Here is an 18,441-nt window from a genome sequence, read left to right as displayed (position 1 = left end):
TAGTATATGGGCATAGAACAAAAAATGCACCATGGGTCACCTCATCAAGTTTCGTGTTTTCTGAATTCGAAGACATGCCTGAAAACCTTGTATTCGACTCTAACGAAGGGGGGCTTCAGTTGCGGTCCGGCATTAAGTTGATACTTAGGACCCCACAATTCTCCAAAAAATAGCTTCAGTTATAGATGCAACTTTTGCCAATATTCTGCTAGAGCGTAACGTTTCCCAGCATTCCAGGGATACTAAAAGCTGTTATTAGAGCGATAAGTGTCTGTGCAAAATGTCATATGCTGCATTAAGTCAAATTCGCACTTTCCTACCGATGGTTCTTCCCTTCTTATTGGTGATATCCTTTATGTTACCTTGACTTGAGCAAGGGTGGAGTATTCGATGGACGATGTGGTTTTTTCTCAAATACCCTATCCTGATGACATCCTCTTGCTTTTACATCGACTCATAGAAATTTTGCAAATGCCTAGTGATATGATGGCTTATCGAAATTTGTTCATCAATGGGCAGCGTGTAGAGAGGGTTGGAAAATTTGTGTCTTTTGATAGCGTTGTCTCCGCCGAATACGGCGCCAAATTTGCTGTCGCTCGACGCATTAACAGCACTTAATCCGTCTCCCTGTTTAGTCTAAAATTTTGAAATGCTCTTAGATGTCGTGTATGCGTCGTGTCGTTTCTTCGGCGTATGGGCCAGGTATCTTTAGACATGTAAGTCGGAAAAGGGAGTGGCATTAGATAAGCCACATATTGATAAAATCAAAAAAAAATTGAGAGTCTATGAGTGGGTTGTGTTAAGCCTACATTGTGTGAAACAGTGGGGAAAGAGCGTAAACACTTCGGAACGTGGTGGTGGGAGTTAAAGCACATTGCCAAGAACTGGCAGCAACGACGCGTAGATGTAGTTGACGTAATATGCCATCGAAAAGGACATTATAGTGAATAGCCTATAAAGTACGAAATATAGGTGCGTTACCTTAAAAGGGGACGTCACAAATATCATTTTTCACTCCCCTAGCCATACACATGATATTATATCATCAACATCAAATATTAACACTGCATTTATTACATTTATTTATATACATAGTGTACAAAAGCGCCAAATAGGTATCAATGAAGCATGAATGAACCTTTGATGCAAGAGAAGAAAATAAACAAAAGATCCCAAAAGGATATAAGATAGATAATACAATATTTTCACATGCAAAGAACGAGCATTATTTCACTTAGAAGTTATCTTTGCTTGGCATAAGTAAAAGATAATCTATGGAATCTATGGATCTTATTATTATTATTAAGGAACAGATTCGAAACTGATAGTCGGCACCAACATTTGACAGTAATTCAGGCGTCTATACGAGGAAATATTACGTAGACCAATGCCAGATGCACATCAATCAGCAGCCGACATTCACTGCAATCCATAACAACAAATCAACTACTTACAACCAAGAACATACACCCCCATATTTACATGTATCGGAAGTCATTTTCCAGTCCACAGCCAACTAGAAGTCAGCCTAAGACAAGCCTAAAGCAAGTCCGGGATTCGGCATCGACATCGACAGTTGCCGGCGGGATTTTTAAATATTACAAGTTCACTTTTCTAATGAGGTAATGTTAGGTGATGCGGTAATGTTGCAAGATTCGGTGGTGTTGTAATATTTGGTAATGTTTGGATCGCGCTTAGTGAGAGTAATGTGATATTTCATTTTAAGGTGATATCACTTTTGTGTCCGGATAGCTGAGTGGTTAGAGCACAAGGCTGTCGTACGGAAGGTCGCGGTTCAAATCTTGCTGGTGGCAGTGGGATTTGTATCGTGATTTGACGTCGGATACCAGTCGACTCAGCTGTGAATGAGTACCTGAGTCAAATCAGGGTAATAATCTCGGTCGAGCGCAATGCTGACCACATTGCCTCCTAGTGTACCGTTACGGTCTTGAATGAAGTGCTCAAACACACTTCAAGGCCCTGATCCAACATGGATTGTTGCGCCAACGATTATTATTATTATTATTATTATCACTTTTGTAACATTGCATACATCACCTACCCACCTCTACAACGAACTACGGATAAATAAAGCCATAATGCACTGAAATATTCTTATTCAACACATACATAGAATCTTTTACACATTCTGACTTGTTCTTATGGTGGAGTAATGAAATAATCCTACGTTAACATAACTTTGAAAATTCTTAGGAAGGAGCAACAAATTTCAGGACATATTTTGAAATTTTATCGTTACAACGGGTGGGTAATAAAATCAACACAAACATACTGTTCAATCATGCATATTTGATTCTTGAAGACATGAAATCCTAAAGTTGAATCGATACCCTTCCGTCTACTGTTTTTATAGCTCAGTTATCGACATCGAACTGTCTAAAAACTAATAAAATTTATGCTGATGATGTTACATGATGACGAGGTTATGAGAGGCTACATATATTTATAAATTAACTGCGCTCAACTAGATCTGTGATAGCTTAATGCATATTGAGTTTAATTGTCTGATTTCACTTTATACATTGCGTGATTTGATGCCCCCACACTATCTTTTTCATCCTTAATTAATTTTCTCTTGTAATTAAAACAGCGCCTAAATGATTTACTTTGCTGATGGTTTACGGTTTTATTTAACCAATTTCAGTTAAGACAAATACGAGGTTCAATTATAGGACTTTCTTTAGGCATTCATTACCTGGATCACAATATCAATTTCGCCATTTCATTGCAATGTGGTGGGGAGTATTGGGGTCTTAATGATGATTTGATTTTTCTGGGTGGATAGTCATAATTTGGGACTGTTATTGAAAAACAGAATTATTATTTATTTTATTAAAGACTGGGCTTGCTTTAATCGAAACCGCTTCTACGCAAGGTCTACAGCTTTATGCTTGTGGATCTAAATATATCACTAATTGCACACAATCCCAGCTATTATCCTGGAGGCATGCTTGCCATCGATTCGATACGATAAATCTGAAATTCAGTCTATTTTCCCTCCATTCAAACACTTCCTCAGCTTCGTGTTCCCTAAAACTGCGAAAACACACTGAAGGGTTGGACTGCAATGATAGCCCCTTCTGTCCAAGGAAGTAATAGCTCGAGAAGCAGGAAGAATTGTTATGCTTTAATAGATTGTTCGACTCCAATTACAAAAACATTTTCTGGTTCCGTTGGATATTCTCTCTATTACCAATGCTTAATACACATACTCGTACATGAGGTTGTTGTTCTTCCAAGGACGAGTGTAGCCAAGGAGAAAATTCAATTAGTCATTCAGTGGAATCTGGTGCAAAGTTAATTGGTTTGCTTTATTAGCCCAGTGTTTGGGATGCTTTTGTTGCCGAGATATTTCTGGTATTTCTGAAGGTGTTAAGTCAATTTGTATGGAATGTTAAATGTGATTGTAAAGACAGTTGCAAAGGCAATAAGACTTTACATTCCACAAATCGACACTTTAATTTGCTTGGGTTATCGCAATGAAGAGAATTGACTGCAGAAATTGAATTCTTCGTTCGTGCAATGGTCCTTGGTTTTGATGTGGAATGGAGAGGGATTCAAAGGCAAGACTATTATCTTAGATTGATTTATTTGTTTCTGTTTAGATTTGAGTTTTTTTACGTAGCTACAAGCAAAAGTGGCTTAATCACAAGGCGTAAAGTTGAATCATTCAAATCGTATTTCATTATTGAAGCAAACGTTATTATTTCCTACTTAAAACTAGAAATTATGAAATAATTCAAACCCTTACAAGCCTGTAAATTAACATTTTGCTTTTTCTATGAAAACAATTTATCAAGGCCCCATTCATGATGATGGATGATTCTGAAGCCTACATAACTATGAAATGTATGAGTGATACCACGATCGTTTGGTAGTGGATAAAATTTGACTCAAAAGGTTGTGGTTAGTGAATCACCTAATTCGAATGGGTGATGATAATCCAGCTCGGAAAGTCTAAAAGCGCAATATCTATGGTAGAAAAAGAAGACAAGGCAGTCCCTGTCCCAGATGGATGGCGGAAGTCAGGACGCCAGGCAGCATTTATAAATTTCGAATTGGAAAATCGAATGTCTGGAGTTGCTTACTAAGGCTGGTCTAGACCAGATACCAGGTGTTGCGTCGTTGATGATGACGTATTTAAATTATAATGTTTAGTGAAGAAACCTAACAAGAATTGCTTCATTAACTAGATGCCAGTTATACGATATCGGATTCTACAACTACTCTCAGTCTTCTTCGAAAGATTGGCACTCCGAAAATCGCGTTGTTGACATGCTTTGGCAACTTTTGAGGTAGAAGTTCGCACTGGTAGGTTGTCAAATTGTGCATCTCGCTTTTCTGATGTTTCAGTAGCTCTTGAATGAAAAGCTGTAATCAGGCACCATTTAATGGCGACAACCACGAGAATAAAGCCCAAATATTTTTCATGGGAAAATACATGTATTTACCCATTTTCATAGCGATCGATTGAACGCTTTCAAAATCTATAAACCTCAAACGAATGCTGGATACCGACATCCGTTTTTAAGATTTTAGGTGCAACAAAACCTTATTAGAATCAATTCAACTCGAAAAATGTACAGGTTTCGTTCTCGGAATGTACCTAACCAAATCTGAAAAAATTCGCAGTGGTTCACATATTTGAAATTAAGGCCTCAAAATACATTCCATTCCCATATCTGCTCAAATAAAATGTATAATGGCATATTACTATACACCTGGAATCACCCTTAAGGTGTTACAAACAAAACCTCATTGAAATTGATTCACTGCTTTTTCATCTTTTTTTCCGATGGAAGGTAGAAAGCTTCAAAAGCTACCGTTGGCTCCTGCCAGACAGTCATATGGCACCCTTGCGAATCCTCGTGCTTAAATCGATAGAGATATCCCCGATACCCTGGTATCCTCTCAAAAACTGCATTAGGATGAAACCTATAATACTTGGCCGTGTGGTCGCTCGATCCATTCCCGAATATTCCGTATGATTTTGTGGGTCCTGCGGCGCTTTTCAGATTCGTCCCACCTCTGCTATTCTGCGCTAGTCTCACTTCGTGCAAAATGTCACCATCAGGTAGAAGATTCTTCGGTGAGGTGCGTTCGATCGTAAAGACGGTGTCTTTCTCTCGGCAGAATGTCAATCGGGATCATTCTTGCTATCAAGCAGGCTACTTCATCAAAAATCGTCCTATAAGCGCAACAAATTCGAAGTGCACATATGCGATACGCAGCTGCAACTGTTCTTCCATACTGTGCCTGCATATGGGAGGATCGATTTGGCCACCCTTGAAATGACCAGTCGACGGACTGGCCTCCGGTGTTATATACCTTGGCTGTAGCACATTCCACATGTAATTTGACGTTGAATCTCTGGTGGGTCATTACACCTAAATACTTGCCCGCAAGCTGTGAATGTATTGTTTTTGTTCCTACTATGGTCTTATGTTCAGCGAGCGACAGACCGGCATTCTCTATTCTAATGACATGAAATGCTTTATCCCTCGGAAGTCAAGGTATTGTTCATCGAGTATTATCGCTGCACAGCATTTATTCTCGTCAAGTGTGGCTTTAGCTATGTTAGTCACCAGGCTAACTTCACAGAGAAACCGCCTTCCATTCAGGAATTGGAATTAATTATTATTATTCGACGAAGGTTCACTTAGAGTTTTTTGGCTTAGAAATTAGTATTGGTTTCTGCTTCTTCCATTGTGTAAGATAGTGCTCTTTCTTTAATATGTGGTAAATGCCTCGGCAGGAGGAGGAACTTTAATTTTGACTTCTAGAATCTTCTCCTCCCTTACTGTGAGAACCTGTCTATGTCGATAATGCGGTACAGTTAGCGGTACCCACATTTTGTGGGAAAAGATTCACACTATTTCATTAAGCAGGCTATGGCAGGCAATCGTTTATTAATTTGTGGGCACCACCCCAGGGGTCCGTGTCAGTTTCTTTACACAGTCGTGTTCATTCTTACTTTTTATGATAGCCACGTGCAATTCTTGTAGCTGGTCGAATTCATATCAGTTTCTGTTTCGACGGCTGCGTCTTCTGCCGTTAGGTGGGCCTTGTGACAATCTCTGATTTTAGAATTCCATAAAAAAATTTAGTACTCGCTTCTAGGATACAATACAACTTTTCGTTTTGCGTTTTTTTCGATGGTTGTATTTTGCTGAAAAAAATTTTGCAAGCCTCCTCGTCAAATTTGTTGGTTGGCCATCTTTTAGTTGTCTTCAAAGATTTTTTGGTATTTTTGTATTTTTGTGCGCTTCATTATTCAAAAATGGTGGCCTGATGATCACTGTGTGTATATTCTTCACTGAGGTATCACCGGAAATTCTTAATTAAAATATCGCTAATAAATGTGATATCTATCAGGGACTCCACTTCTCTCTTTTAAACACTTTCAGCTTTTTTCTGTTCCGCCAACGATTAAGCCCGTTTTGCGGGAAGACGCTCCTATCCTCTACATGGATGAGAAAATGGATGACTGTATTTTTTTGTAGGTTAGCGTTTCCATTCATATCTCCAAGGTCCTAATATTGTAATTGAAGAAATACCAATATTGCAGTTGCCAGCGTGCAATCCGAATCTCAATCCCATTGAAAATCATTGAATTTACATGTAATGCATTATTTGTAAAAGTGAAACGCAAAATTACATTTTTCGTGCTTTAACCTTGAGGTACCCACTTGAATGTTAGTTTTAACATATCTTACATGTGGAAGATCATCAAATGCGTCCAGATCTTCGTTATTTGAGTCAATTTACGCCGATTCGTATACATTACATTTTTTAACTATGCAAAAAATTTAATACCCCGTTTTTCTATACCTACATCCATACATGTAAAAACTTAACATCTGAATACTAGTTGTCAAAGTGACGTTACGATGTTATCTGTGTTTGTTGGAAGCATTAATTTTTTGGTAGGAGGAAGAAAACAACGTTCATTCGTCACCACGTTTTCTTCATCTACAGCAACAATTATTTATGCAGCATTATATAACGGTTCTATTTTCAGGATTATACGCTCGATGCCATCAAATAGATAAAGACGATACCCCGAAACGAATACGCTCGAAGATGTAAACAATGCATTTGAGCATTTTATTACGCTCCTTATCTGTTCACAGGTAGTTTTGGGTCGGCAGTTCCACCTCCTGGGTATAGTTTTCTTATTTCCAAGAATTCGAAAATAGACATTTCCCAATCACCAAACCATTTTGTTGAAGCAATATACCACAGGGGTACCCAGGTACCGCTGGTGTAGAACAACGTTATAAAGACTAGATATTGACATAAGGGTTAACTCGGCTGAGACTAAACATTAGGGAAATCATATATTTAAGTTCCGTGTCCGGATAGCTGAGTGGTTAGAGCACAAGGCTGTCGTATGGAAGGTCGCAGTTCAAGTCTCGCTGGCGGCAGTAGGATTAGTATCGTGCTTTGACGTCAGATACCAGCCGACTCAGTTGTGAATGAGTACCTGAGTCAAATCAGGGTAATAATCTCGGGCGAACGTAATGTTGACCACATTGCCTCCTACAGTGTTCTGTAATGTACCGTTACGGTCTTTAATGAAGTGCTTTAACACACTTCAAGGTCCTGATCCAATATGGATTGTTGTGCCAACGATTATTATTATTATATATTTAAGTTCAGTCCCCTCCAAACTTTAGCGAAATCTACACCAAACCAAATATGTGAAATTCTTTGAGAAAATGGTTAACCTACTAATATCTTTATTTTAGCAGGTTTTCCTAAGTACGTTTAAACGTATATGTGGCCTACAAACTTTTACAAAACTGCTATAAACAAGTCGAAATACCGGAAGCTTGTGCTTCGGGTATAAAGATTTTGTGTTCATCCTTGTGAGAGACTTTCAACACAAATTTTTCCATTCGTATATGTTTAAAAACTCGAAATATTCCTTGATATTTTTCCAAATTACAAGATATACGTACATACTACAGACGTAGTACGTATGCTCATATATGTACATATTACTGAGTACGTATGCTAACCCTAAAAACATACTTATTACCAAATACCAAACTTATACATACACGTATATAAATTGTTCGGACACATATTTCCGATTTACTTCGTGCACAAAAGCATACATATGTATGTACATAATATGCACAGATATATCTATCTGGATTAGACACAACCCGCAAGCTTCATTAGCATATGCTTATAAATGCATATGTCTGGCTTGAGTAGATGATAATTATGCATATGTCCTCCCATTTATCTAAATTCACTTTGATACGGTATTGATATGTTGTGTTGAGCTGCCCGAAATTCACATAAAATGTAAAAGTTTCACCTTCTACCGCTTTTGTTAATAATGGTTATACCTTATGTTACCCTTATACCACTGCCAGATTTTTTGCTTCTAGCATTAACTTAACGGGGTTTCCGGCTCCATTTGTAGAATATGCTGATGTACCCGAGATATTGAAATCGCTCAGCTCTGGGCAGGTTACTGCCATTGAAAGTACTGAGCGATTTAAATATCTCAAGTCAATGCTATTGGCCAATGAAGAACTGCGTAATGAAATTGTTTCACGCATTAATGCAACCTGGATGAAGTGGCATTCCCCAACTGGTGTTCTTTGTGATCGACGTATCAGCGCACGTCCCAAATCTAAAATTTACCGCATTGTCGTCCGTCTGCCGTTCTCTATAGTTCTGAGTGTTGGCCGCCTATAAAGGACAATCAACAGCGTCTTGCAGTAATGAGGGCTAAGATGTTGCATTCCACTGGTGGCGTGACACGTTTTGATTACGTCTGAAGTGAGAATATCCCCCATTGATATGGGTGGTTGTGGAAAAACTGCAAGAGAGGCGTTTTCGATGGTGTGGTCACGTAACTCACGCTAACGAGAATCCAACAACTAGTAGTGGTCAGAACATCGAAAGCAATGGGAAGCAACCAAAAAGCCGGCCAAAACAATGGTGGATTGATACGCTGGATGGGGATTTAAAGGTCTCGCGATTGCATGTTGATCAGGCATTTGATAAAATAAAATGACGAAAAAGATCACCACGAGCCGACCCCGCTTGTGAACTGAAGGCTGAAGAAAAAGAAAAAGATGTGAGGAGCGACGAGTGCACGACAGCTCCGTGTAATATAGTTAAAAATTCCATTGCCCTCTATTTTCTAGAAAGCAATTTAAATAAATCTTTTGGTGGAAAGCCCTGTGTTGATAATGGTCAACTTCATGCGCTTCACGCTCTCTGTTTAATATTACTAGCAAATGCCAACAATTTAACCAACATCAAATATAAACAACTCGGAATACCGGAAGCTCGCACTTCGGATATAAAGGTTTTGTGTTCATCTTATGTGAGAAACTTCATCGCACATTTTTCTGTCCGTATATAGCTACAAATCCAACATAATCCTTCATATTTTTCCAAACTACGAGACATACGTACATATTACAGCCATAGATATCACGCTCACCCTAAACAAACAAACTGCCTATTACCGAATACTGTACACATATATGCACGTATATAAATTGATCGTACCCATATTTCCGATTTACTTCTTATATCTATTTGAATTAGGCACTACCCCCAAAGTTCATTAGCATGCATATATTATATACCTACATGCACACATGTCTGGCTGACAAATAACTAAAAAACTAAAACAAAATAATTCTCTGCGACCCAATTCATAAGAACTCATTTCGTTGTGGTATTGACGAATTGATATGTGATGATGACGTCATGCAGGTTGTAGAGTGCACGAAATTCACAAAAAATGGTAAAGTTTCACCCCCTATAACTTTGTTAATAATAATTGGATTTTCTTCAAACTTGACCAAACTGTGCACTATGTCCTTCATTACACGCATGCCAAATTTTGTACTTCTGGGATGAATATAAGGGGGGGGGGGGGGGGTGCCGGGTAAATTTCTAAAATGTGGAAATATACTATTATTAACTTTATTTGTGCAGATATCGGGACCGGATATATTTTGAGGCCTAGATTTCATAGAGATGCACCATTGTGATTTTTTTCAGATTTTTCGGTTGGATAGGTTCTGAGAACGAGACCTGTTACACTTTTTGTGGGTCATATTTTGAACCCTCACTCCCCTATGTTTCATCTAATATCAAATATTGAACCAGATTCAAACAGTACTAATTGAGGCCTTTCATTTGATACCCTACATGGCTACATTCTGTAAAAAAAAAATTTGCACCCTCCATTCACATGTATGGGGAGCCCCCCTTAAACTTAACACAAGATGGCGCCACTTATTGCATGTAAAGGGATCACCAGATTACATACTCTCACCAATTTTCGTGACAATCGGTTTAGTCGTTTCCGAATAAATCGGGTGTGACAGACAGACAGACAGACAGACGGACAGACAGACACCGTCTCGATTCTAATAAGGTTTTGTTTCACACAAAACCTTAAAAAGGGCTAGGGAGAATTAGATTCTTTTTGAATGGAATTTTAATATTTCACTCGAATTTCAATTATTCTCGTTAATTTTGACGTCAGCATCTTAGGATGCTATTAATTAGCACGAAATTGATAAGTTTGAACTTCTATAACTTTGACACTAATAGTTGGATTTTCATGGAACTTAGCATGGGTAGACTGTTCTCTATGTCGGCGCAAAATTTGGTACACCTAGGATGAACTTAAGGGGAGCTTTTAAGTCAATTTCTAAAAATTGATAATATACTATTAGTAAATTTATTCGAGCAGATACCGGAATGGGACATCTCTCGGAGATTAGTTTACACATAAGTGTTTTACACAAAACCTTAAAAAGGGCTAGGGAGAATTAGATTCTTCTTGAATGGAATTTTAATATTTCATTCGAATGTCAATTATTGTCGTACTATTGGTCAATTTATTTGAGTAGATACTGAAATGGGACATCTCTCGAAGATTAGATTTCACATAAGTGTTTTACACAAAATCTTAAAAGGGCTGCAGATAAGTAGATTCTTTATAAATGCGACTTTAATATTTCGCGCGAATGTCAATTATTCCCGTTGATTATGACGTCAGCATCTTACTTGCATGTCTTTGGAAGGAGTTAATTCGCGCGAAATTACTAAGTTCGAATTGCTATAACTTTGGCATTAATGACCAGATTTCCATGAAATTTAGCACGTATATACAAAATATTGTCCTCAATGCTGGTACGAAATTCGGAAGCCATAGGATGAATTTAAGGAGGTTTTTCAATAAATTCCTAAAAGTTGGTAATATACTAATAGTAAGTTTATTTGAGCAGATATCGGAATGGGACATATTTTGAGGCCTAGATTTCATCTAAGCGCACCACCTTGATTTTTTTCAGATTTTTGGGTTGGGTAGATCCCGAAAATGAGTCCTGTATCACTTTAAGTGTGTACATTTTGACTCCCTACTCACGCCGTTTGCATTACACGCCAAAACTAATGTTAGTACTAGACGTTTCATTTGACACCCCACAGGTCTATATCCGGTGAAAAAAATTGTTGTGGAACCCCCCTTTACATGTATAGGGAGCCCTCCTTTAAACTCCACCTAAATTTATGCCACTCACTGTATGCATGGGATTTCATAGTTCCCATCTGTCCACCAAATTTCGTTTGGATCAGTTTAGCCGTTTTGGAGAAAAATGCGTGTGACAGACAGACAGACCGCCGTGTTTCATTTTAAATAATTTGTGAAATTAATTGTTTTTCGTGACTTGCTTCGACGGCAGAAAGATAAATTCGTCATAAATCCTGAAACATAAAACTTGTTACGTTACGTTTCAAACGCAGCGCCATACTTATACTCGGCGTTTGGTTGTGATGATGGAGATAATTTAGGTTTTTAGTGTTTAAAAGCATGAACTGAAGAATCGATTTAAATTTCACGTTTACAAATTTGTTCATTGACATTCTGCAGCAAATATTACTCACTCAAATATGTCGGTACTAATAAATTAGTATAGAAAGATGTCGAATCTTTCCACCTTTTAAAAACCTGATAACAGTCACGTGATCTGCATTGCACGGTCTACAGGAACAAAAGCGGCACAAACTTCTAACAAATCCTTAGAAACCACGAAATTCCCACATTTGCATATGCAAAATTCTTCTTATCCCTTGAGTAGAATATCTTTTTCACATGTATTATCATTTTACCCCAAAGAGGTCTTAAAATTTATTCCAATTCTAATTCCAAATCTAAATCCAGAAAATCTCTTCGTATTGCACTTTTATAAGCATTTGGGATGCAGTGTGGAAAGCAACCACCGTTCAATATATCTAGCTCGAGCTGTTTCAGTGCCGCTACCTTACACGACACAATTTCATTCATCAGTGGTCCCTTTTGTAGCAATAATTTTGCGACTATGGATATTTTTGCATGATCCAAAATTCTTCTATTTCGGTTCCCTAATTGATTGAATAATTAGAATCATTCAAAAAGGGCTAAATTAAACCGTTCTCCGATTTTCTATTTGATTCTGATCGCTTTCGTCCTTTCGCTTTTTCTGAGATGCTTAAAGCAAGTACGGACATACTTTTCTAAACAGCCGAATCTCAAATATATAATCCGATATGAAAAGGTGTACTCAACTTGAACCTTTTTCTTGTCCTTTGACACAACTTCTGATTGGGGTGGAAAGTCCATGTAATGCTTTCATCCTCCTAGGGCCACTTGAAGCCGCCGAGCAGACGTTTCGAATAAATGTATTGTGTTCCTAAGTGACCCTTTCAAAATTAAGAACAAATTTTCTAGGGAAATCAGCGAAATCTATAAATCTCAAATTCCCGCAAATCTCTTTTGGGAGCGAGGTAAAAGAAGGATCCTACTTTTCGTGAAAGGATAAATGGTTAGAGGCCGGGTGAATGAAATATGATTTTTATTTTTACCAAGAGTTCAACGAGAATGTTGCTTCTTAGCAACCACTTGTATTACGAAATATCAATGGAGAATGAAAGGTTTAAATTCAATCAAATTAAACTCTCGTGAAGAATTTGCACTTGGGACTAACAAGTTGATATAGACTAGTTGACTTCAACAATTCAATGCAATATATAATAATTTGCAATGACAAGGCACAAAATTGCAATTTGGGAAGTATTGTATTCGAACAATGCAAATTAATGATAATAATGCATTTTTTTATTTTTTGATATTCCAACCATATGTACCCATATTAAAGATTTATATAATTCAGTCCTTTTTACAATCGGCAGAGAGCCTTCCATGTGGATTTGTTCGAGGACATTTCCACTTTTTCGACTCTCTCAAAAATTGGCTGGACAAAATTCAAAACTTGTTTCTGTCTACCATAAATCCATAGCTCGAAGCGTCTGTGGCCACGAACAAAATTCCCAAAGTTGACTTTAAATCACTTATGGTTGACCGAGTTCAATATTATTGGCAGAAAATGTCCTGCTACAATGAATAAAATTGCCGAAGGTTTGCGAGGTATAACGGTGGCTTCAGCTCGCCTAACCTAAATAGAACTATAACAATCTGTAGAGTTCGTACAGATAGGAAATTGGAAACTGTTCCAAAACACATTCAGGCGTTTTAGTCAAAGAGCCTTCACCTTCACTATTTACATGTGATGGGGTTTGTAGTTCGCTTGAAGGTGGTGCTGGTAATGACTGGTTATGAATATGTTCAGAGGATACTTCAATAAGTGACAATTTTAACGAGAAAACCACTGAATACTTGTCAATTTGGTGTACCTACCCGGAGTCTGGATGGTGTTAGAATCTGTTTGCAGGTGATTGGATGAATTATAGCAAAATATCGCTCCATACAAATAACAACTAGGATGAAAATCGATGCAGTGTAGCTCAGTGACTGCACAAATTGATACATCCGGCACAGGAATCCTCCAAATACCCAACTGTAAAGAGATAAAATAAAAATAGATTGAGTTATATGTTGCATTTGGTTGGAAATATGTAGAATACTTTGTGCAATGTACGCTTTTTCAGTTTCTACGAATCGAAATCGCAATAAATATAATTTTATTCAGAAAAATATTGGATAAATCCATTCAGAATAATCAAATGTCGAAATAGACTATTTGATGCATTACATGTAACAATACAAATTATATTGAAATACATCAAACAAAGTATATTGTATTAAGATTTTCGTAATATCAATAATAATATAATATAGGAAGGATATTATATTATTTTATTACCATAGAATTGTCGACTACAGAATACAGACTTGATGAACTTTAGCTGGGGTCGTCTTATTTCGGGGATAGTTTACGCAGGTGACAAGCAGAATTCTATGTTGATCAAAGCCGCTAAATTCAATTAAACCAAATTTCGTCCCTATATTCTCAGAAGCCGCTTTTTTTTTTAAACCAACAAATGGGGGGTTTTGATTGAATTCAGAGGTAATTTACTGAACTGCAATCTGCATATAAAGAATTTTGAACTCTTGGGAGAGAGAGTTTCCACCTTGTTTATTGACGCGTGACTCTCTCCATCATCTTTCCCATTGTATCCAACAGGTAGATTAGTCGATATGATGTTGGATCCATAGGTGGCTCATTGAGTTTGGGATGCAACACCAACCTTTGCTTTCTTCATTGGGCAGAAAATATTACCCTCTCCGAAGCTTTACTAGAGATGGAGGTCCACGTACTCATTGAGCTGGGGCCCTGATTCCCCACTGCAAGAGTTTATATCGGTATCTTCGCACAAGTATTTGAATGAGTTTCTCTTGCTTTTTCGAACGGGCTCTTTCAAGCAGCCCTGCAGCCACCTATGTGCCTGCTGTCGACTATCACTACCGGACTTCCCCTTGAACCCCTGGTAAAGACTCCTTTCTTGAGAACATACGGCTCGCAAAGTTGCCAGACAACACTTTGCCTACAATGGCAGTGATTGAGATTTCTAAGCCCCTAAGCCGAGACATAATCAAAGCTATTCTTATTTTCCCTCCTACTAGTAGTTTGAGTGCTGCGTCCACTAGTAGGCTGATAAGTTCAATTTAACGGTGGTAGCATTCTCCAAGCTTCCACATCCTCCGTGCAGAATCGACTCCTTTTTCTGGAATTGCGGCTACGTACTTTGCCAGCAATTTTATCCTTATCTGCTCAACTTTCTTGGCGATTGAGCCCTTTCACTCTGGACGGTTTATTACACTGTTGATTCAACAGCTTCCTGTTTTTTCTCCCTCGTGCTTTTAGTAGGCTTCATCTGGGGCCTTATATTCTGATGAATATTCCGGTGATCCTTACCCAAGACGATGGAGCTGGCTCCCAATTGGTCGCTACATCTTACTTCGCTGAGGTGGTTAAACACCGGAATTTGGGGGCTGCACTATTAATCGTGGGCACTTCTGCTGTGTACTGCGTTTCGGACGCCCTGCTAGACTCCTGTCTGTATGCCGGCCCAGTTCCTGGTCAAGTACTGTTTTTGGGGATATTATATCAACGACACGACGTAGAGATGAATTGATGAGAGCTTAGAGCTCTTTTGTAACAGCGGCGGTCGCTTCCCATGTGGTACAAGGCAACCTAAAATTAATATCTCTGTTGAAGTAGCTGCACTCATAATATTTCAACAAAACAGCGAAGACCGATTTTGCGTTGTTAATGCATCGAGCAACATTAAGTTCGCCGCCCCTTTCTTCAAAAACAAAGCTTTCTACGTAGAAAATTTTATCAACTGCTTCAATGATCTGTGTAAATAGGAAGAAGACGATGGCCAGTCAAATTGAGAACTGTGTTGATGTTTGCCTTCACTCTAACTATCCTTCAGCCAAGGTCCATTGCTCGTTGAGAGAGCAAGCAGTTGTGATCAGCTGGTCGAAGTGCTTCTGGAAGAATGAAATAGTCCGTCCAACCCTTCCAACGACAATGATAGGAGAAAGTGTGATATGAATGCTCTCGCATTCCATATGAGACTTTTTCTTCGATGGACCACTTTGCGCTGTTATATATTGTTCGGAGAATAGATGCTGATTTCTCTTTAGTACCCTTCCTGCGCAAAAGTTAGGCTCCAGAATGATCCAGATGGTATTATTGTAGTCAGTGCAACAAGTCCTGAGGACTCTTTTTTTATTTAAGAACATCCGGAAAAGAAAGAAAATGTATTATAGTCGGGGTGCCTGATCTAGGCAGTTTAAGCCTATACAGATAACTGCTGTGAGTATATATTTATATGATTGCCATTCATTATGTCTACGCGTCACCCTTCACGGTTTCCAGGAAAGCTCTACAGTTTCCACCAGCACTTTCTAAGATGCGAGCGTTCCTCCTTTACGGTTCCGCGTCCTTTCGCAGAAGCAATTGAATTGTCGCTCTTCATTAATAAGTGATCTATCCACTGCTACCTTCACTTTCTGATCAGATCCTCTACAGGTAACTGTCCACACAAAGTAAATTATTGAGAAAACCATGAAGCAATCTGTACAATCCGACCTTGATGGTCGGAAATAATATGTAGGTGAAGCGCCCTGTCTCATCGCCCTGGGTTCAGATTTCGGTTCGTCATTGGTGTCTGTGTTCGACTTTGTGAGCAGTATAAAGTGGGGTGAAAATGAAACATTAGCCCTTTTTCACTGAAAATTAAATGTGGTGAAAATAACAACAATGCGAAATAGGTCGGGTGATGTGAAAAAAAAACATAATTAATTTGAATGTACGTTCTTCTATATCGTTCTTCAAACTCCGCACAAAATTACAGCACTTACTACAAGCGCTCCATTTCACAGATGCAACCATTTTCGACAAAAGTTCGTGTAGCAGACAAATAATGGATTTGGCTAATTAAGCTTTTGTGTAAAACAACCTTCCATACGGATATCGCTTCAAATAAACTTAATAATAGTATTTTACTATAATTTTCAGTAATTTGTTGCAGAGCCCCCCTTAAGTTCATTCTAGCACCACAACAGCAGTGTAGGTTGTAATATAGAGCTTGATCCTACCAAGTTTGGTGGAAATTACAACAACTATCACCTACCTATCATAACAAAGTTGTGATAGGTCAAATTTGTCACTTCTTTGGAAATTCTAGATTTTGACTGTCAATATCACCTGAAATGGGATATTTTCACATAATATATGCGTATATTAGGTGTTACGCACTAATGGGGCAAATTCAAAATCAAGTGTCTTTATAAAGGAAATACACAACCACCATAACTGAAGCGTCCAGCTTCCGGTTTCCCGACTTGTTTTTATTAAAATCGATTCTCGGTCCGCCCGTTTGTCTGTCCGTTTGCCTCTCCGTCTATCTTTCTATCTGCCTATGACAGGATTTTTTCCTGGATATGGTGAACGCAAAATTTCGTAGCAAATGTGAGAACATATGAACACACCCATACAGTGAGTTAAATCATTGTATCTTGAGTATTAAGGAGTCCCAACACACGCTAAAGAGGCATGTAAAATATTTTGCACTCGTATGGGGTCCTTATCAGTACTTTCTAAAGCAAATTTTAGTTTGAATATCACTTGCAGAGTGGCGGAGTGCGACAAGTCATCATTTTAAAAGGGTCATTCTCAGAAACAAGCCAACCAAAAAATTTGAAAAAAAAAAATATGAATATGGCATCGTTCTAGTATCCTCCTATTATTTTCAAGGTTGTGGTCTCGTTGTCTTAGCGCGTCAACCACACTTATGCGCCATCGTTGCCGGCTGTTGTCAATTTCCTACAACTTTCCTTCAGTTTTTCCAGAAGCTTACACTGAACCTTCTACTGCTCTATCTGAATTTCTCACTGCCACTTTGCCCTTCTGGTCAACAAATTTACGAGTGTTTGGCCCGTAAGCGGCCGAAGTTCTTTATCGGCTGATGTTTCAGGCCAAAGTATCATAATAATTTGAGTTTGAAGCTTCCAAATAGTAATAAGATAACCTTAATTTTGTTTATATTTCATCTTCAAACTGCTGTATCTTACATATGGCTACTTTCCTTACTCCTGTCCAATTTTGTTGATTATTCCTCCGCTTAAATGCCCTGGCCTGCGATTCAAATTCTACAAAAACTTCAATTTTCTTCCATTAAAGGCTTAGTTGCTAGTTCTTACCAATATTGCTGACAAGCTTTTTTCCTTATCTAGTTCACCCCACAACTAATGGCCATGATTCCCTCTTGAAACTGATTCTTACTCTAATCTACCCAATATATATCCTCGACGCAGGATTCTCCAATTTATCTCCTGTAAGACCGATTGGAGCCCGCATTCAGGCGATACGTTGGCTCCCATAGCTTACATGAAAATACAAATGATAACAGACTGCGGATTATTCAATTAGCAGGGTCACAAAAAACGGTTGTTGGAAAATACCTGGTTTGCGCGGAAAGCGGTCCACAAACATACGTAGGCCTCTCCAGACGGGACCACTTTCAACCAAACTTGATCGAACGCCGGCACGTCTCAGCCTTGATGAATGTCAGAAC

General features: G+C 38.4%; 1 protein-coding gene across 5 annotated transcripts in view; it reads right to left on the bottom strand.

The window, feature by feature from the left end:
* Positions 1–18,441, bottom strand: part of LOC119652274 (trissin receptor) — a 463,147-nt gene that overhangs the window by 85,193 nt on the left and 359,513 nt on the right. For all 5 annotated transcript variants that reach the window (XM_038056265.1, XM_038056267.1, XM_038056263.1 and 2 more), the window contains exon 5: positions 13,751–13,910. In XM_038056265.1, the coding sequence (XP_037912193.1) occupies positions 13,751–13,910 (160 nt within the window). The remainder of the gene's footprint in view (positions 1–13,750; positions 13,911–18,441) is intronic.

This window comes from Hermetia illucens, chromosome 3 (assembly GCF_905115235.1).
Source record: "Hermetia illucens chromosome 3, iHerIll2.2.curated.20191125, whole genome shotgun sequence".
NCBI classification, from domain to species: domain Eukaryota; kingdom Metazoa; phylum Arthropoda; class Insecta; order Diptera; family Stratiomyidae; genus Hermetia; species Hermetia illucens.
The sequence above is the reverse complement of the archived record's forward strand: the minus strand, read 5'-3'. Positions and strand labels throughout refer to the sequence as shown.